Consider the following 16,968-nt stretch of genomic DNA (forward strand, 5'->3'; position numbering starts at 1 on the left):
TCTTCAACCAAAATGCCCTACGCCTTAAAATATTTTGTGTGCAGACCAATATGTAAGAGAAATGCACTGTCTATAAAGTCATACCATAATTTATGATCAAGCCCAAAAATGTTTGAAAAGTTTAGCTTAGGAATATCTCAAATGATGCAGTACTAGGCAATGTAATATGTCCTTCAAGCTGTTTAAATATGACTTGTGCAATGGCCATCTGCTATGTTTGTATTGTTTCCTGTAAGCCTGTAGCGACATTAGCATACAGTTTGCCTTTTGAAACTTTTCTCTTCAGGACCTAACCAAATTTAAGGCTACAGATGCCTCTAAATAATAGCTTAAAGTGATCATCTAGCGTTAAAACTGTGTATTTATAAGCTATCTGAAGTGATGATACAAAAACATTTAAATTGAGAAGTTCATTGAGTACGGTCCTTTCACATTATTCCTAATAGCTTTAGGCCTGTCCTAGTAGCAAAAAAAATTAGGCAGCCTGAAAGAAAGAAAGACAGAAGGCACTTTGCGAGAAGGAGCAATATTTTTAGCCTCATATTCATCATTTTCCATAGATGACCAACTCAAGCAGGTTAGTCTGTTCATGCTCATGAAACGTCAATCACAATTTGTTTCTATTTAATTTAAGATTTATCTTCTTGTGCCATAGAAATAAATTGTATTTAAAAACAACGCTCTTTCATTTTTGTTGTTACTGGTGGCAATATGCTGGTATTTTAATGCATTCCACAGTGCTAACACAAACAACGCTATTTCTACAGTATTACAACAAATGCAGTGAACAAAAGAGCTGTTATTAGCAAATTGTTTTCAGGTTTGAGTTTTTTCAATAAATATTTAATTCTTTCATGCAAAATTGTTTTGTAAGAAATTGCTTTCTTTGCATTTCTGCAGATGTGATGGTTTCAGAACAAAGAACTGCACAAAAATTTTACCTTCCGAAATTTTTAAACAGTAAGAACTACAACGCTTCAAACCCGATCAGTCGAATCACCGTCAAAAAACCTTTAGCACGTTGAAAGTGCTCATAATATTTCAGATTTTTGTGCAAAGAGAAAATTTGAAACTTTCATCATATAACCATATACTTATACAGTCATAAAATTATGCACCCAAAAGCTGCAAACATAACAAGGAATGCATAATATTATATAAAATTAGGGTACCTGAGATAAAATTCTTGTTTTACACAGGTTTTCTAACAAGACTAAGGCAAGGACATTAGAAGTGAAAAATTCACTATGACTCAGTAAATTGCTTTCCAGATAGCATGTGTTAGCAGGTGTCATAACAGATTTAGGTGGAAAAATTTTATATCTTAAAGCTTTAATACAGTGGAGGCAGTGATATTGGACAATGTAAATGTAATTACCTTTTCAGACTGGCAGCAAGCTTTAAAAATAAGAATATAAACAGCTATTATAAGGCTTTACATAACATTAAAAAGTTCATCAAAGAAATAAAACACCATTCAAAAGTAGTAAATGATTACTTAAGCATTTACAAACACTATCTTGTTAGGTAGGTGTTTGAAAACATTTGAAGTTTGTTCGTAAGCCAATTGCCTATTTTGAATAATAGTTGTCGTTTTAATTTTACGAATACGGTTGTTGGGTTTGAAAGAATAAGAATAAGAAGAAGCCCATTAATAGTAAAATGAACTAAATGAAAAAATAAATGTCAAAGCAGAAGAAGTCATTTGTTTTCATGTATTAGCTTGGTCTCTGCAATAAGGTCTGCGGCAGCAGTGGTCTCTCCAGCCTCAATCTGGCACAAGTGTTCTTTAGAATCCTTTTCAGAGTCAGTCAAATCTATGCTGCATTTTTCAGCTGTAAGTCGACTTTTTTTCTACAAAATATAATGAGTTACATTGTAGAGTGGTTCTTAACCATTGAAGAAATTGTCTATAGTTGATTAAAAGCTTGAAACATAATATTATATTTTTAATAGCTTTTAAAGATGGACCGGCACAAATTCTAGTAGATGCTATCAGAATGTGTGAGCATTTTCTAACATTTGTAATGTTTCTAATGTTTGAGGTAATCTGACTACTAGGATGTTTCAAGATTAAAATTGTAAAAATGTCACTGCGGCTAAAATGCCAAATAAAATGAAAGCGTTATTATGACGCCTATGAATGCCGAGTGAAGGCGTGTAACGCTGCAACGTGAACTCAATAACCAATATCAATGATGGGAAGATATTAACTAGATAGAAAAATACAAATACTTTCTGATATAATATACTGAAATTTTTGGGTAAGTTTTCCTTAAAATTTTTCTATACAGAGGTTTAGAAATAATAAAAATGCCTAAAGTCAGCATAAGGAATAATTGTTTTAAAACTAGAACACTATAAATATATTACAACTATCTCACATAATTTATAACGATTCCGGTACATATATAGCTACGAAAGTAGAGACAACTAACTTATCCCATAAGAGGGCCATGCTCTGCTTTGAACTCCTTAAAAACCCTAAGCCAAAGTTGGAAGCCAAACATTAATAATGTGTATTGCGTGTTTGCCAATGAGTAAATTGAAGTGTTTAGTTTATACACATATAGCATGTCGCTAGAAAATACCTTACGTAATAACTCTTGCCATATCTAGCACTACTTCACATCATTGCATTAAGCTTCATTTAAACATAAAAGAAAGTAATGGAAACTGTCAATACCCAAAGATAATGTAGAACAAATACTATCTATTTTACTTTTCAATGCTTAGTTTTTTGCACATCTCAGCTAAGAACTAAAACTCAACAACCGCTTGTTTGCTGTCATTCCATAAAATGAACTATCTTGACTCTATGCAACGCTTCTATAGTTTGTGTTTTGAGGAAAAGTAGTTATCTATGTCATTATTGATTTTAAAGAATTTTCTTCTTTCTTTTCAGATTTAAAACTTCAAACAGCTTTAGTTATTGCTCAACACTTGCAATTCAGAGTGCAGCAAAGCAAACAATCATATGACTATGGTAGAATTAAGAATATGAAAATAAACACTTACATGTAGAATGCATTATTTCTAAAAGTTTACAACTAGTTTCAAACAATACATTTTTTAATTAAAACTGACCTAACTTTAGAATTGGAAAAATTTCATGTTTTTGTTGTTAATAGAAGCCTATTGGTAAATATATTGATCAAGACAAAACATATAAATTTTTAATGAATACACATTGAATAAATTTATCAATATAATAAAGTAGTTTTGCACTTGTGCATTATAAGAGTGTAGTGATAGATGCGCTAGTTGTTCATTGTGGAGTCTGGCTAATAAAAGCCGTTATTTTTTAAATGCTTCGGTGATATTTTTATAATGAGCACCTATCAATGTACATGTATTTTGTTCTCACAATTTTGTCATGACCAATGGGTTAGACTAGTACATGTAAGTAGCTCATGATAGCAACTAGTACAAACCTTCTGAGAGATCTTCTGTCTCAGGAAGTATATTGGAAAGATGAGGTAAAACGGCAACCCAGCAACTATTGTCGATGCCATGGGAAGGATAATTGCCAGATCATTGTCAGGTTGCTCTGAGACTGACATTACAACTAAGATGCAAACAGCTACACTCTGCATTCCTGTTTCTATTGAAATAGTCTAAAACAGTAACACAAACAGCAAAACTACATAAAGCTTCGTTGTAGTTTATAAGTGAGAATAGTAGGCACGATAGATATATGTATGTAACGTGATAACTTGCCAAACATATTTTTTAGCCCTGATGTTAACAATCTTGTAAATAGTACAAGACTTTAATCTTGTTATGTAAAAGATTTCATAGAGCGAATTTAATAATTTTTTTCTAAAATGCCATCTCAGTTGACTGAGTTTAGCTTGCTTATTAGTTGCTAAATAATGTAGAAATATATCATTACTCTGTTCAATTTCACATCAATAATTGTATTGTACTGAAGTTTCATAACTCATATAAACTTCAACTATTCACTACGAATTTCATATAAGTCTCAAACAATTTTAATTAGCAATATTTGCAAGGAAGTGTACAAAAACTTCTAAGAGATTTAAACACCGTAGAATAATAAAATTTTATTTTTATAAATGTTGCATGGTTAATCTCAAGTTAAGCATTGCTATCATATAACCAGATGCCAAAAATAAATAGAACAGTTTTATACACGCTTGACTAAATGTAAAGCTAAAAGAATTTGGCAAATTATATTATATTCTGCGCTTTACTTTGTGTTTCAAAGCCCTAAAGAATATACAAACACTCTTAGTTTACAACAATAGTAAAAGGTCAGTTACGGAAATGTCATTTTTGCAAATATCAATAGAAAAAAAAACTTTATAAGAGTGCCAAAAGTTTTTTGCGTGATATTTTGAATTAAAAACAGATATACTCAATCGTTTAATTTGCAACTAGTTATTAAACTCATACAACAGCCAAACAAAAACTATTTTTTCTGTATGTTTCTATTCTAGTTTGTTGTCAAATTCAAAGGGAATTCAACTTCAGCTGTGCCATTATTTTTGGTATATACGCATAAAAGCTTTATGTCTCATTTAGCGCTGTCTGTAAAACACGACCTTATAAAAGCATTTTGCGTTTTTGTGTGGTCCAGTTCTGCTGCTCAGGAACCTTTAAAGAATCTTTGTAAGACAAACTGCTTTACGCTTTATATGAGCAAAGGATAAAGAATGCGGTAAAACAAAAAAAGTTTATGTGACACTTGTGAAGAATCTGATCTATTCTTTGCATTTTATTCCTATGACACCTTTGCATGTGTCATGGCTCATGGTTTAGAGGTAGCGAGAACATTTTTTAAGATTTTTTTGTTATCAGCCAAATCAGCTTTTGACCAGAAATTCAAAGTTTTTATGCTTTGGATTTTTACCAAGTTTTCAATTTTTGCCCAAACTAAAAGAAACGTTTATTTTGTTCTGCTATAGATAGTGAAAATAGAGGTCAATAGATGCTTTAGTTGTGTTTTTTTTTATTTTACACAATCTTTGCAAGAATATGTTTCTGTACTTTTTGATTGAAGTTTCTTAGAGAGTAACCTTAGTATAGAGAAGCCTTTGCTAGTTAAATTTTTATTGTGAAAACTGCAAAAATAAAGCATACAAAATGTTTATGTTATTTTCATGATCTTATATCAAATATTAGTTAATAAGACAAATCACTCAGCCTATTTTTTAACTTTCCTTTATAGTATACAATACACAAAATTCTGAGCAAACAAGGTCATAGTGCGAATTCCTACAGACACAGCTGTACAGAACATTTCCAGCATAGTTTAGTTAGTAAAAGCATTGTTTGAGAGTATACAGTATCAACTGTATACATGTACATATACCTTTGTATGTATGCAGTTGATTGTGTGAAATATAAAAAAATTAATTTACAAATTTATTTTTTGTTGTTTTAGAATGAACTTAAATTTGTTAAATAAATTATAATATGAAAATAGTTTTGGATTTCAAACAAACTGCTTTTGAACAGCCTTTTTAGCTTGGACTTTGCTAAAAATTGAGGTTTGATTGTATCTAGCAAATGGTATAGAAACTTCAATAGAATTACTTGAAATTAACGACTTTTAAGTAAAACGCAATATGAAAAATAGACTAATATAATATCAGAAAAACATTTAGATTTAAAGATTGATCGACTATCTATCTACTAGTTTTTTGTTGAGCAATCAGCTGTGAGCTAGCTAAAATATGCCATAAACACAAGTTGGGAATCAGTAAAGATTTTACTCACTTTAATAAGAGTCCAGTCAAATCGACAAATCCATGCTAAGAGGCCTCCAAACAGAAATCCTCCATAAGGTAGGAGACTCGCAGCTAGCATGAGCTCGGCATTCCATTGAGCAAATATGTAAAACTTGGCGTAGATGGCAAACACAAAGAAGAACAGAAGCCCAATTATAAATAAAACCTGTAAAAGATTTTACATTGAGTGTCTATTTAGAGTAATTAGATGGCAAACATGCAAATTGAAAGTGACTACTGTATTGAAGTCAACATAATTTCTAATAAAAAAGTACTGAGGTGGTGAAATATCAACAATATAGGAGGTGATTCAAGGTTTTCAAGTATAGCCTGCCTACTGCAGAAGACAATACAATGATTCATTATAGCAATTGAAATAGAAATCTATTTTCGACATATGATGCTAATTTATACATATAATCACAATTAACATAGATGCTGCTGGACAGAACATTTATATAAAGCTAGCTGACTTTTCTCTTAAATACATTTAGGGAAGCCGTGGTAATTTGTGCCATGGTGTAATAAGTGCCACCCAGGTTTTAACAAAATATATTTCAAATTGAGATTTGTCATCTCATACACACATCAGTTTTTACTTTCAGACATCTTGTTTCCTGTTTCTCAGGTCCAAATCTCATGGTGAGTGAAATATTTTACATTTCGTGATTTTGCTTGTCAAAAGTTAATTCTAGCCACAGTTTTTGAGTTGGAATATTCCTTAAGTAAATTATGATGATTGTGTTTAAGTGTGTGGCTTTGTCTTAGTGCTGCGTCATTTACATTCACATGTGTGTATAAATAGATTACAAGAATATTTTTTTCTCAGAATGGATTTTTATTCAAAATGAAGGATCGGGGTAAAATGTTGTTGGTGCAAAGAGAGCACCAAGCAGAGCCTTGTTCCGCATTGAACTTTTTAGCTTTGACATTCAGTGAACTATAACAGCCGCTTTAAACTGTAGGCCTACTGATATATAATAATGTATTTTAATTGCAGTAACTATTTAGTATTGTTGTACAGACAATCTTATTCATTATAAAGTTTATGATTACGTTTAACAATGAAGAAAAATCTTTTAGAGACACACAATCGTGTATTTCAGTAGCGGCACAATTAACCCCATGTGAATTGTACAGATAGAACAATTTACTCCGTGCCAGGGGTTACTTGAGCCACCAAACATGGCTTTTTATAAATGGTGTGATATCAATTTTTGTGGAATTTTGGTCATTGGAATTAATCTAATTATGGCAAACTCATTAAACTTTTTTCAAAATGAGTTCGACAGATACTCGTGGGAATAGAAAGTGAAAAAGGGAAAAAACTACCAAATGGCAGAATTTACCCAGACCTCCCTAGGTATTATACAACACCATTTAATGAGCAGTTTCATTATAGCTGCTTTATTTAGGCCGATTTCATTTACAAAAATCACCATTTGAATGTTTTGTAATGAAAAAATTTACAAATAATTATTTTGTGTACATTTAATCGATGCTTGATGTTTTAAGGTTTATAAAAAAAATTTTTAATTAGATGTAAGTGCACCAATTTTTTTGTAATATATTTTTACTTTATAATATACCAGGTTTGTCCCTAATAAGTTGCATATAGATTTGAAGAATTTAAAACATTTCACTACTGTACTATGAGCTACATTTCACCTTTGCATTACGCATATTAAATTTTTGAAAAATCGACCGCAGCCTTAGTGCTACCAACCATTATATTTACAACTGTTTTGGATTTATCTTACAAAAATACCTCAGATTTTACTTTCATTTATAACTCTTTGATGACTGTTTTTATTTTATGTGTAAGTTCTACAGTTAGTTGATCTTCTGGTCCCAAAAAGTATGCAATATTTTACTTTGCAAATGTCTTGAAGCAGACAGATTTGCACTTTAAAAAAAGGTTTTCTTTAGTAAACAATATACCGAGTTTAAACTATTATGATAGTTTTAAACAGCATTGTTCTAGTCAAGGATATTACAATCTAGCTAACCTAAACATCTATTTTATCTGCACTTAATATTTGAATTAAATTTATTGTAGATCCTACTCTAATATCAAGCATAGCAAAAAAAGAAAGTTTTTTCAGTTCTATAAAATGGAGAGCTAGATTATTTGAAATTTTTCATATCTTTTAGATAAAGCTAGTGAAAAATTAATTATATATATTGTTATCTCCTTAGAACTATGAAATGATCTATCTATAGTATGACTTCTCTATGATATAATTTATTTACAGTATGTACTAACAATGGTGCGATATATCTATAGTATGATCTAGTTATTGGCATAATCTACTTACAAAGTGTACTATTAATAAAGGTCTATCAATGTTGTGACATTTCTATTAAATATTTTATCTATGATGTATCCTACTTATAGCGTGTTTCATTTATAATGAGCTATTCATGATGCATCTATCTAAAATAAAGCCATCAATGTAAAGGCTGGCTTGAGCATGTCCTACCTCTATCCGTCAATGTACCTATCTGTTGTACGGTATATTAGAAAAGTTTTTTACCAGATATTTTGCGATAGAATGTATTACTGACATTTAAACAGTGTACTCTTTTTACATAATCTTTCTATGATGTGATGCATTTGCTTCAACTTGTGTTTGCGGCAAGCTTTAAGTAGTTTATGTTATATTAATGGTATACATTTAGTGCATGCTAAATAAATGACTTACGTTCAGCCATTTCTTTATGAATCTTGAAATCCTTTCGAGTTTGTACTTCATAAGAACTCCTACTGCCAGGGGCACCACAATGAATGCCAAACTTTGTAAAATATTCAGAAATGGAATTTGTATTTTATCTGCTCCTCCATCAGCTGGAATAGTCGCTCCAAGAGTGTACAACCAGAAAGGCAGCATTCCTGAAAACACATTATTTAAAAGTTTATTTATCACCAGTACGGATATTTTAACTATCCCACAAATAAAAGGTAAAAAATCTTTTTGAAACCTGATTGTACACCACAGCTAGTCATGAACGTTAACAAGGCTCTCAATACACTCTCATTGTTGTGAGATAATAGTTTTACCAGCAACTTTACTCATCATTGCGCCTGCAATTTGTATAACTTAGGAGTGTTTTTTCTGTGAAAGAATAACACCAGTTTTAAACACATCCAGGTAAAATCTAATAAGTGACCCCATATTTTAAATCTGAAGGTATGACAGTATAGCTAATAAATATGACTATATTACGTTGTTGCTGTTGTTAGGGAAGAATATGAGAAATGACAGCACATCTCACCAGAAATTTTATGAAAAAAGATAGTTTTAGAATGCTCCAGCTGGTCAGAGCCAGGTGCCAGTTTGTACATAACAGTATATAGCTGCCAAGCTATTGCATCTCTTGATTTGTCTACCTTGCGCGAGCCTTACTCATTACTAATTGTATTTAAAATGCTTAAAACTTTGCACAAAAACTAGTTTTAAAAGATTTGTAATGTTAACTTATTTTAATTATCTCACTACCAAAAGTGCTCAGAATATTTAGCTGTAAACACTCTGATATTTGTAACAGATAAAATGCTAGATAGGTTCCTTTCCAAATAATAAACTCAGCTAAAGTTTAAACCCTTGCAAATTATACAACAGAACTGTTACTCTCAGATTGTCAGTTGGAAATAAATTTACCTTTCAAATGTTTTAGGCAAACTCAAATATGCTGTTTGTCAAACGTATTTTACAACGCAAGTTTCACGTTTAGTAGCCTAACTTGTTGATGCTATCACATAAAACAGAACCACTATAATATGAAACACATTTCACAATAACTGTACTCAAACTGGTGAAATGACATCAGCAAAAACTCTTAAATGGTGATAAATGAGCGTTTATATATTTGTGACTGCTGAGCTTCTCTTTCGTACAAAAATGAATCAAGGAGTTTAAAGTTTTATAAAATTATGTGGCAAGAATGTTCATAGTTTCCAAAAATAATGATAACTATTACATGTAAAAACTATACAAACTTCAAAGGCGCTGATAGTTTCCCCTTTTAGGACATGAACTTAGAGTTTTAAAAGGGTATCTATTAAAAACTCAAAGTGCACTTTTATACTTGTTGAACTTACCTCGTGTCATTCAATTTACACTTATTTATTATGCAATAGAGATAAATAACAAGAGGCTATTAGGCCCTAGAAGCTATAGAAAAGCATTTGCATAATCATAGTAAGGAAAAGGTTAAGTGAAAACTTGACAATTGTTTTTAAGAATATGCTACCTTATAGAATTCATTTAAGAAAACTAGGCTTCAATCATTGATTACTTAGTCTGCTTGTGCCAAAAATACCAATAAGAAAATTAAGGGTAACTGCATAGAATTTTCATGTCGCAGCTGCATTGCTTCAAACCACTATATTCTGTGTGGGTACACATCAGTATCTTTGTGATAGATTCTAAATAAAAACTCTACTAGTACTAACCAAATTGTCATGAGAGGAATGCCATTACGACATATCGCTACTCTATTTCATCTAATGTGCAAAATACCTGGTGATTCAAGAAAGATTTAAATTTTTTAAAGCCATTATTTCGTGCCTCAACATAATAAGCAGTTTAAAAAAAACAAGACTTATTTTGGTGGGGTTGACATTTAGATGTGTAACTAACATACTCAGTGATTGGAAGTAATACTGCTCCATCTGTCTATTTACATACACCTCATAGCTTGAAAAAACGTCTTGCTATCTCAATTACTGATGTTTTGATAATATTACGTGCTTGTTTTTATATGATTTTGAAATTAGCTTGTTGCACAAAGTTTACAGCATACTGTAAACAGCATTATTTCAAATATTCTACAGTTGGTTCAAGTTATTTATGGCTGGGAAGAATTTTTTGTGAATAGTTTTTGCGAATTTCATTGTTATCATTCTTCTTTTTCTAGTTGGGCAACATTTAGTGCTTCTATTTCTCGTTGGTCCTTTCCAGAGCTCATTTACTGCCCCTATTCCTAATTGGCCTCTCCCAGAACTCACTTACTGCTCCTATGCCTCACTGGTTACTCCCAAAGCTCATTTACTGCCCCATTCCTTATTGGTCTCTCCCAGAGTTTACTTCAATCAGAATGTCAAATATAATCTTGTAGTAGCTGTATCAACTAGTCAAGCCTAACGTATGGCTAACCACTAGTGATTTGAGGTACATCAACCAGATAATCTAATTTGTTTTTGCTTGATCTGACCTATCATGTCAGGTCAAGAAGGTCAAATTTTACTTACACCAAGAATTCTTCATTAATCGTTACTGTAAATCGTTATATTTCAACCTTTCTAGCAGTTGCAATTGTTACAGATAAAGATTAGGCATATGCCAAACAGCAGGATGCTAAACAGCTTTCAAGTTGATTAAAGTTTTCCACAAGTAGGATAAAAGAAGTGCTGAAAGTTGTTATTGTATATTCTGACTTGTTTATGTAAAGGCTGTGTTCAGCAATGCTTTTATAATTACGGCTAAACTAAACAAGTTGATCGCTATAGAGCAGTCACTTTTTAACTTAAAATGCATGATTTATGCATTAAGTTTACTCGTCATACATCAGGTTAAAAGGTCAGTATTTACCAGTTGCTTAAAAGGTAAAAAAGTTGCTAAAAGTTGTAAAAGGTTGGATAAGACTTGTTATATGGCAAATGGTACATCAAACTTTGAGCGATGTCTAATTTATCAAAACAGAGAAGTGAAGAAATTCAAAGCAAGTTGTTATTTTTTGTGTCATTTTAGTAATAATTGAAGCATTATTCAATGCTACGCTGGAAAGGCCAAAAATTTTAACCACAGGCTCAGATAGAGATTGCCTCGTGGCATTAGGGTGTATTACTCATATATTGGGTAATTGCAAAAAATTCCTAATCTTATGTATATTCACGCTAATTTATATCAGTTTTTGGCAAAAATGACAGATTTATGCTTATTTTATTGGGCTTAAAAGATGATTGTTTGAGAAGACTGTTGCTAATCATAAGAGAAATAGGAAAATCAGCTAAAGATTTAAAGGCAACTAAGCAAGAAATACAGTTCATCATATAGTAATAAAATATGTTACTCTCGTGTTGACCCCAATATAGAAAGCCTGTCACTACTTCCTGGGGTTTATGATAATTCAATGAAAGTCTGCAGAATCTTCTAAAAGTGTGTCTCTGACCAGTTGAGTAAAACTTGCTATAAATAGCCAATCAATTATCTAGTTATATACGGTTAGTGACATGTAGCTCTTTTATCATCAGCCATAACTTTGAAACAAAGTTTGCAAAAAATATGATTTCCTCTTCATTAGTCGCAAAATATATCATTTAGTTTTGTGGATAAAATAAATTTATATAAAAACCAATTGGCCACATTAATTAGGTAGATGGAAAAGGTTATTGGCAAAAATGACCAGCTGCAAACTCTGTCTCGTTTTATTGTGCCAGTAAGTTGGATAGAGTTCGAGGCACTATCTGCCTGCTAGAAGCGATGCTTGAGACAGAACCTGAGTCAGGCATTAGATGACTAAAGAATAAAAAAAATTAGAAGCACAGTCTATAAAAGCATTTTGCAATTATCAAATCGCGTGACAAAATATTGCAAAGTAATTACATATATTGTGTAATGAGTATACGCTATTCAGCCTTGTGTGTCTGTAAACATGGAGTTGATGCAAAGACAAAAAATGGCATCCTAATTTCTGTACTGATACCAACAAATAAATCTAATAAGAACAACTTTTCTAGATATTAAACACGTCTGTTTAAAGTTCCCCTTCTCCAGCAATAAATTATCAATACAATTTCCGGCCACGCCTTTCAACTATGCACTATATGTACACATCTACTGTACAAGAACCCTTCGCCGTTTAGCTATCATTTACCATGGCGCACTCGATCCATAACACAAATGTACCCTTTCCCTTTTACATCTGAGTGGTACACTATTTGAGTCTGAGTATCACGCGTGTACACCATGGCATGCCCCTACACTCAAAGAATTCAAGATTTTCCAATGCATAGCTACACTGTAGCATGCAAAATAAACTAGCAGATTATCTGTAACAAGCTTTGAAACATAAATGATAGTCTAATGTCTCACTTAAATACTTAGAGCTAGTAACACAAGTAACACTAGCAACACAAGTAACGTTTATAATAATAACACTGGTGTGAACTTGTGAGGCAAGTATTGATTATTGACATTGTATGTTGAGTAATAGGTATGAGAAGGTGTATTTTTCGGTTTTCTTTATTATGCAGATTAGGTTTGTTTTGTGAATGGCATACAATAAATTCCTAGTTTGTATTATAAAAGAGTACATGTGTACACACAAATACATAAGCAACAACCATAAAAAGTCTTATTCACCTTAACAGGTTGTGAAAGATAAAAATAAGAGCAAGAGAAAAAAAAGAGCGAGAGAGCAAAGGCAAATGCGAAAGAGAGGGAAAGAGCGAGGTCAAAGACGAGAGAGAGAGAGAGAGAGAGAGAGAGAGAGAGAGAGAGAAAGAGTGAGGGCAAAGACAGGTGAGAGAGAGAGTGAGGGCAAAGACAGGTGAGAGAGGAGAGGGTGAAAGGGAGAGAGGGCGAGGGCGAGGACGAGGAAGTGAGTAAAAGATAGAAAGGAAAATAGAAAAAGAGATAGTGAGACAGAGAGAAAGAGGCACTAATAAAACTAACTTGCGGTAATACTTTGAGATACAAGTGTCTCGACATACAAGCAATTTGAGATATGAGGGAAATACTGAGCAAGTTAATGCCTTCAGATGCAAGACTAATTTGGGATATGAGAATTCAACACAGTTTTTGACGCGGTCGCTAGGTGGCCAGGTATGTGAAGGACTACTAATGAAAACAACATCGTTCGATAGTTTTAGTAGATCGGTTTAAAAGAGTTTTGAAAAGGCAGGTTAAAAAAGAAAATGATAGCGAGACAAAAAGAGTTCAAGGAAGAGAAAGAAAATTAAAAAAAGGAAAACAGAAACAATGTTGTAATTAAGTTTAATGTACCATAAAATTGAAGTGTTAATTTGGTGTATAGTATGCTAAATTCATTTAGTTTAAATTTATAGTTTGTGTTATGTTAAAAAAGCAAATGTTTGCTGTCAAGTCTTACTCACATCGTCGTTAGAGGACGGGCGAAAGAGAGAGAGAGAGAAAGCAAAAGAGAGAACAAACCATAAGCTGGTGCTATCTTTGACATTCACATGCATCAAATCTAAAGCTATCTTCATCACTGAACTGTGTGAAGCACAAGCTTGAGTGAGTTTGTGAAAAATATTTTCCATTTTACTGACTTTACAGCCATAAATCTATTTCAAGTAAACCACAAAGTCAAACATTAATTACGTAGCAAGCTGAATTCTAATTGAAGTAGTTTTTTTATAACTATTACATGTAGTGGTACACTGAGCATACTGTGTAATTGCATTAGAAAGTTTTGGAAAGTAGCAAACTCTATCTCACTGGTTACAATTTATTTGATCACTTTGCTGGTTTTAGAGGGCATATTTAACTTTGGAGACTATTAGTAGCAATCCTCATGACAAGAGTATTTTTGCCTATCAAGTGTCAACTGCTTAAACTCGTAACAACTTTCCTTTGAGTCACCAGGGAGTGTTTATGACAACTGGACCTCACAATGGAACATTCATTTGAAGCTATCAAATCAAAGATACCTAAAATCTTCCCGAGTTTTTTCAAATAATTGTCTACTTATCAGGAGGATGCATATACTTTTTAGATTCTGACTTCGAGTTCATTTTTTTGATGTGCAAAATATAAAAAATCCGTCTCTGCAATAAACTAGCAACAACATAAACTTACCAAGTGAGACTACAGTGCTGAGTGTTGTCATGGTTACGCTCAAAGACAAATCTCCATTGAAAAGTTTTGCGAACATATTACTAGTTCCCCCTCCCGGAGAACATCCAAGTGCAAAGAATCCAAGCGCTTTACCACCAGTGTATCCCATTAGCCAGATTATTCCATAGGCTATCTGCAAGGTTTGCAAAAATAGTTAAATGGATGGGTTCTATCTCTAAGAGCTGAGAAAACAAATAGTTAGAAGTTTTCAAAAACACATAATTGTACCACACCAGCTATGTCTGGTTAATTGAAGTATGAAAGTCTAGTACTACCAGAGGCATTATAGTGAACTGTGATAGCAAGGCTATAACAGGAGCTTTTGGTTTCTTTAAGTTTTCTTTTATCGTTTCAAGGTTGAGGTCGTTTCCTGTTGCAAGCATCATAACAGAAACCTGTAATGGATAAGGAAATGATCATAGAATTCAAATGCAATTCAACTAGTCTAATGTTATAAACATAAACCTTTGTATCAATGAATAATCAGATAAAACGGGAACCTCTGCAATACCTTAATAACTGATCTATCCAAGAAATTCCTACCACAAGCAAATACTTTGCAGCTTGTCATGTTTGTTTTCTAAAGCAGTGACAAATATCCTAAAGATTGAAAAATATTGACATTTAACATAATTAGTTAGTCATGATTGCATTAGGCCGTGAGAAAATGAAGAAATGAATAAATGACTTATTAAAGAACTGACATATTTTCTTAGCCAAGATAATTTAAAAGCATTATTGCAAAATACTAAGATTATTATAAACATAACTATGTTTAGAAATACTACATGTACTATGGTTGACAATGGAATGCCAAATGTCATCATTGAATTTCAGCATTTCATCACAAAAACTTGTTATATCTTTACTGCTGATCTATTAGATGGCATATGAACCATTTAAAAATCTATACAGGTGGCTTCAGAGCAAACAAACGAGCTACCTGGGTAGAAAATGGTTAGCAAGCTGATAATCTCTTAGACCAAATAACTACTAATTTTATAGCACAAAGAATATTGTGTTATAAAATATTGTGTTGTCGGTCTATTCATGAGTTGCATCTCTAAGAGCTTGTGAAATACGAAATTTGAAGTTTTGTGAGTTGTAGGCAGACTTGATTTGGTTTGTACACTAGTTCTGGCTAAGCTAAATGTTTTTAATACATAATATTTGGTTTTACAGCCAAAATACCGACATGCTAGTTTTAGTGTATTAATAGTGGTTTGCCTGAAAATTCTTTGAATTAATACTAGTGATGGTACCAATGATAGCAATGCTAGCAGTATTTATACAACCAATTCAAAATTTACCTTGGTTTCATGATATAAATACTAATTAAGCTCTATGGACTGTGAGTAAGAGATGTAATAAAAGCAATATCTCTCTGTATTAGTTGTTATAATGATTATGAACATGAACAGCAAGACTGCAGTTTCTGTAAGCAGTACAAACAGCTAAACTAGAGCTATCATTGAAACTATAATCACTGGGTTTCCATGCTTTGAAAGGGTTCAAAGTTGACCTCTGTCAACGATTTTGCATTGTAATGTTCCAACAATTCGGAGTTGCACTTTGTCAATTTCTTCAAGACTAGCGATGTATTCCTCAAAACAGAACTCAAAAGTAGACTCATTTTTGGGTCACATTAACTCAGCCAGGATACCTGATCAGAATTTTCTCTATAATTAATAGTATTATTATTCTTTTGTACTACAAAGCATCATCAGAATTTACTACTCACTCTACAATTTTTGCTTCAAAACTTGCATGAACAACAATCGCTTTTAGTAAAACCTTTTTCCGTGCTGGAAGAGTTAAGCTTAGGAAGAGGTCAGCACCTGTGCAGTGGGAATTTGTACAAATGCTAGTTTAGGTTATTTAAGGTTATTTCATTGTCGTATGAGCAAGATATTTTTGGCAATAGCAGTAATAGTATATCTGCAAAGTAGTGGGATAAAATATGCTGAATGTTTTACTTCCTCTGGAAAGAGGTAACTACATATCATTATTTTGACTCCATCCGCAGTAAGCGTTTCTGTGACGTCAAATAGTAGTCTCACTGCGAATGTCTCCGCACAAGCTTTGTGATGTGAAATGGCATCGCTTCCATTAAGAAATAACCATTTCCTTGATTTGGGGCAAAAAACAATCAAAATGCATTCCAAGCATAGAAACCTAGTAAATAACTAGAGCCAGGCATGAACTATGTTTGGTGTTTAAATTCATATGAAGGGTAAAGTTACGCTGTTTTATACCTTACTTATAACCAGTTTACTCAAACCTTACAGGTTTGAGTAAACTGCTAAAATATGTTTCACGTGTTAATCACTTCTTTGGTTAAAAATGTT

At 32.4% G+C, this 16,968-nt stretch overlaps 1 protein-coding gene across 1 annotated transcript in view; it reads right to left on the reverse strand.

Moving 5' to 3' along the window:
• Nucleotides 1–1,132: 1,132 nt before the first annotated feature.
• The window catches only part of LOC137402799 (hepatic sodium/bile acid cotransporter-like), a 30,740-nt gene continuing 14,904 nt past the window's right edge, over nucleotides 1,133–16,968 (reverse strand). The window contains exons 5-10 of the mRNA XM_068089305.1: nucleotides 14,896–15,015; nucleotides 14,582–14,753; nucleotides 8,462–8,649; nucleotides 5,746–5,922; nucleotides 3,435–3,617; nucleotides 1,133–1,854 (exon numbers count right to left, since the gene is read on the reverse strand). Of these exons, the coding sequence (XP_067945406.1) occupies nucleotides 1,702–1,854; nucleotides 3,435–3,617; nucleotides 5,746–5,922; nucleotides 8,462–8,649; nucleotides 14,582–14,753; nucleotides 14,896–15,015 (993 nt within the window). The 3' untranslated portion in view covers nucleotides 1,133–1,701. The remainder of the gene's footprint in view (nucleotides 1,855–3,434; nucleotides 3,618–5,745; nucleotides 5,923–8,461; nucleotides 8,650–14,581; nucleotides 14,754–14,895; nucleotides 15,016–16,968) is intronic.

This window comes from Watersipora subatra, chromosome 8, assembly GCF_963576615.1.
Source record: "Watersipora subatra chromosome 8, tzWatSuba1.1, whole genome shotgun sequence".
In the NCBI taxonomy this organism is placed as follows: domain Eukaryota; kingdom Metazoa; phylum Bryozoa; class Gymnolaemata; order Cheilostomatida; family Watersiporidae; genus Watersipora; species Watersipora subatra.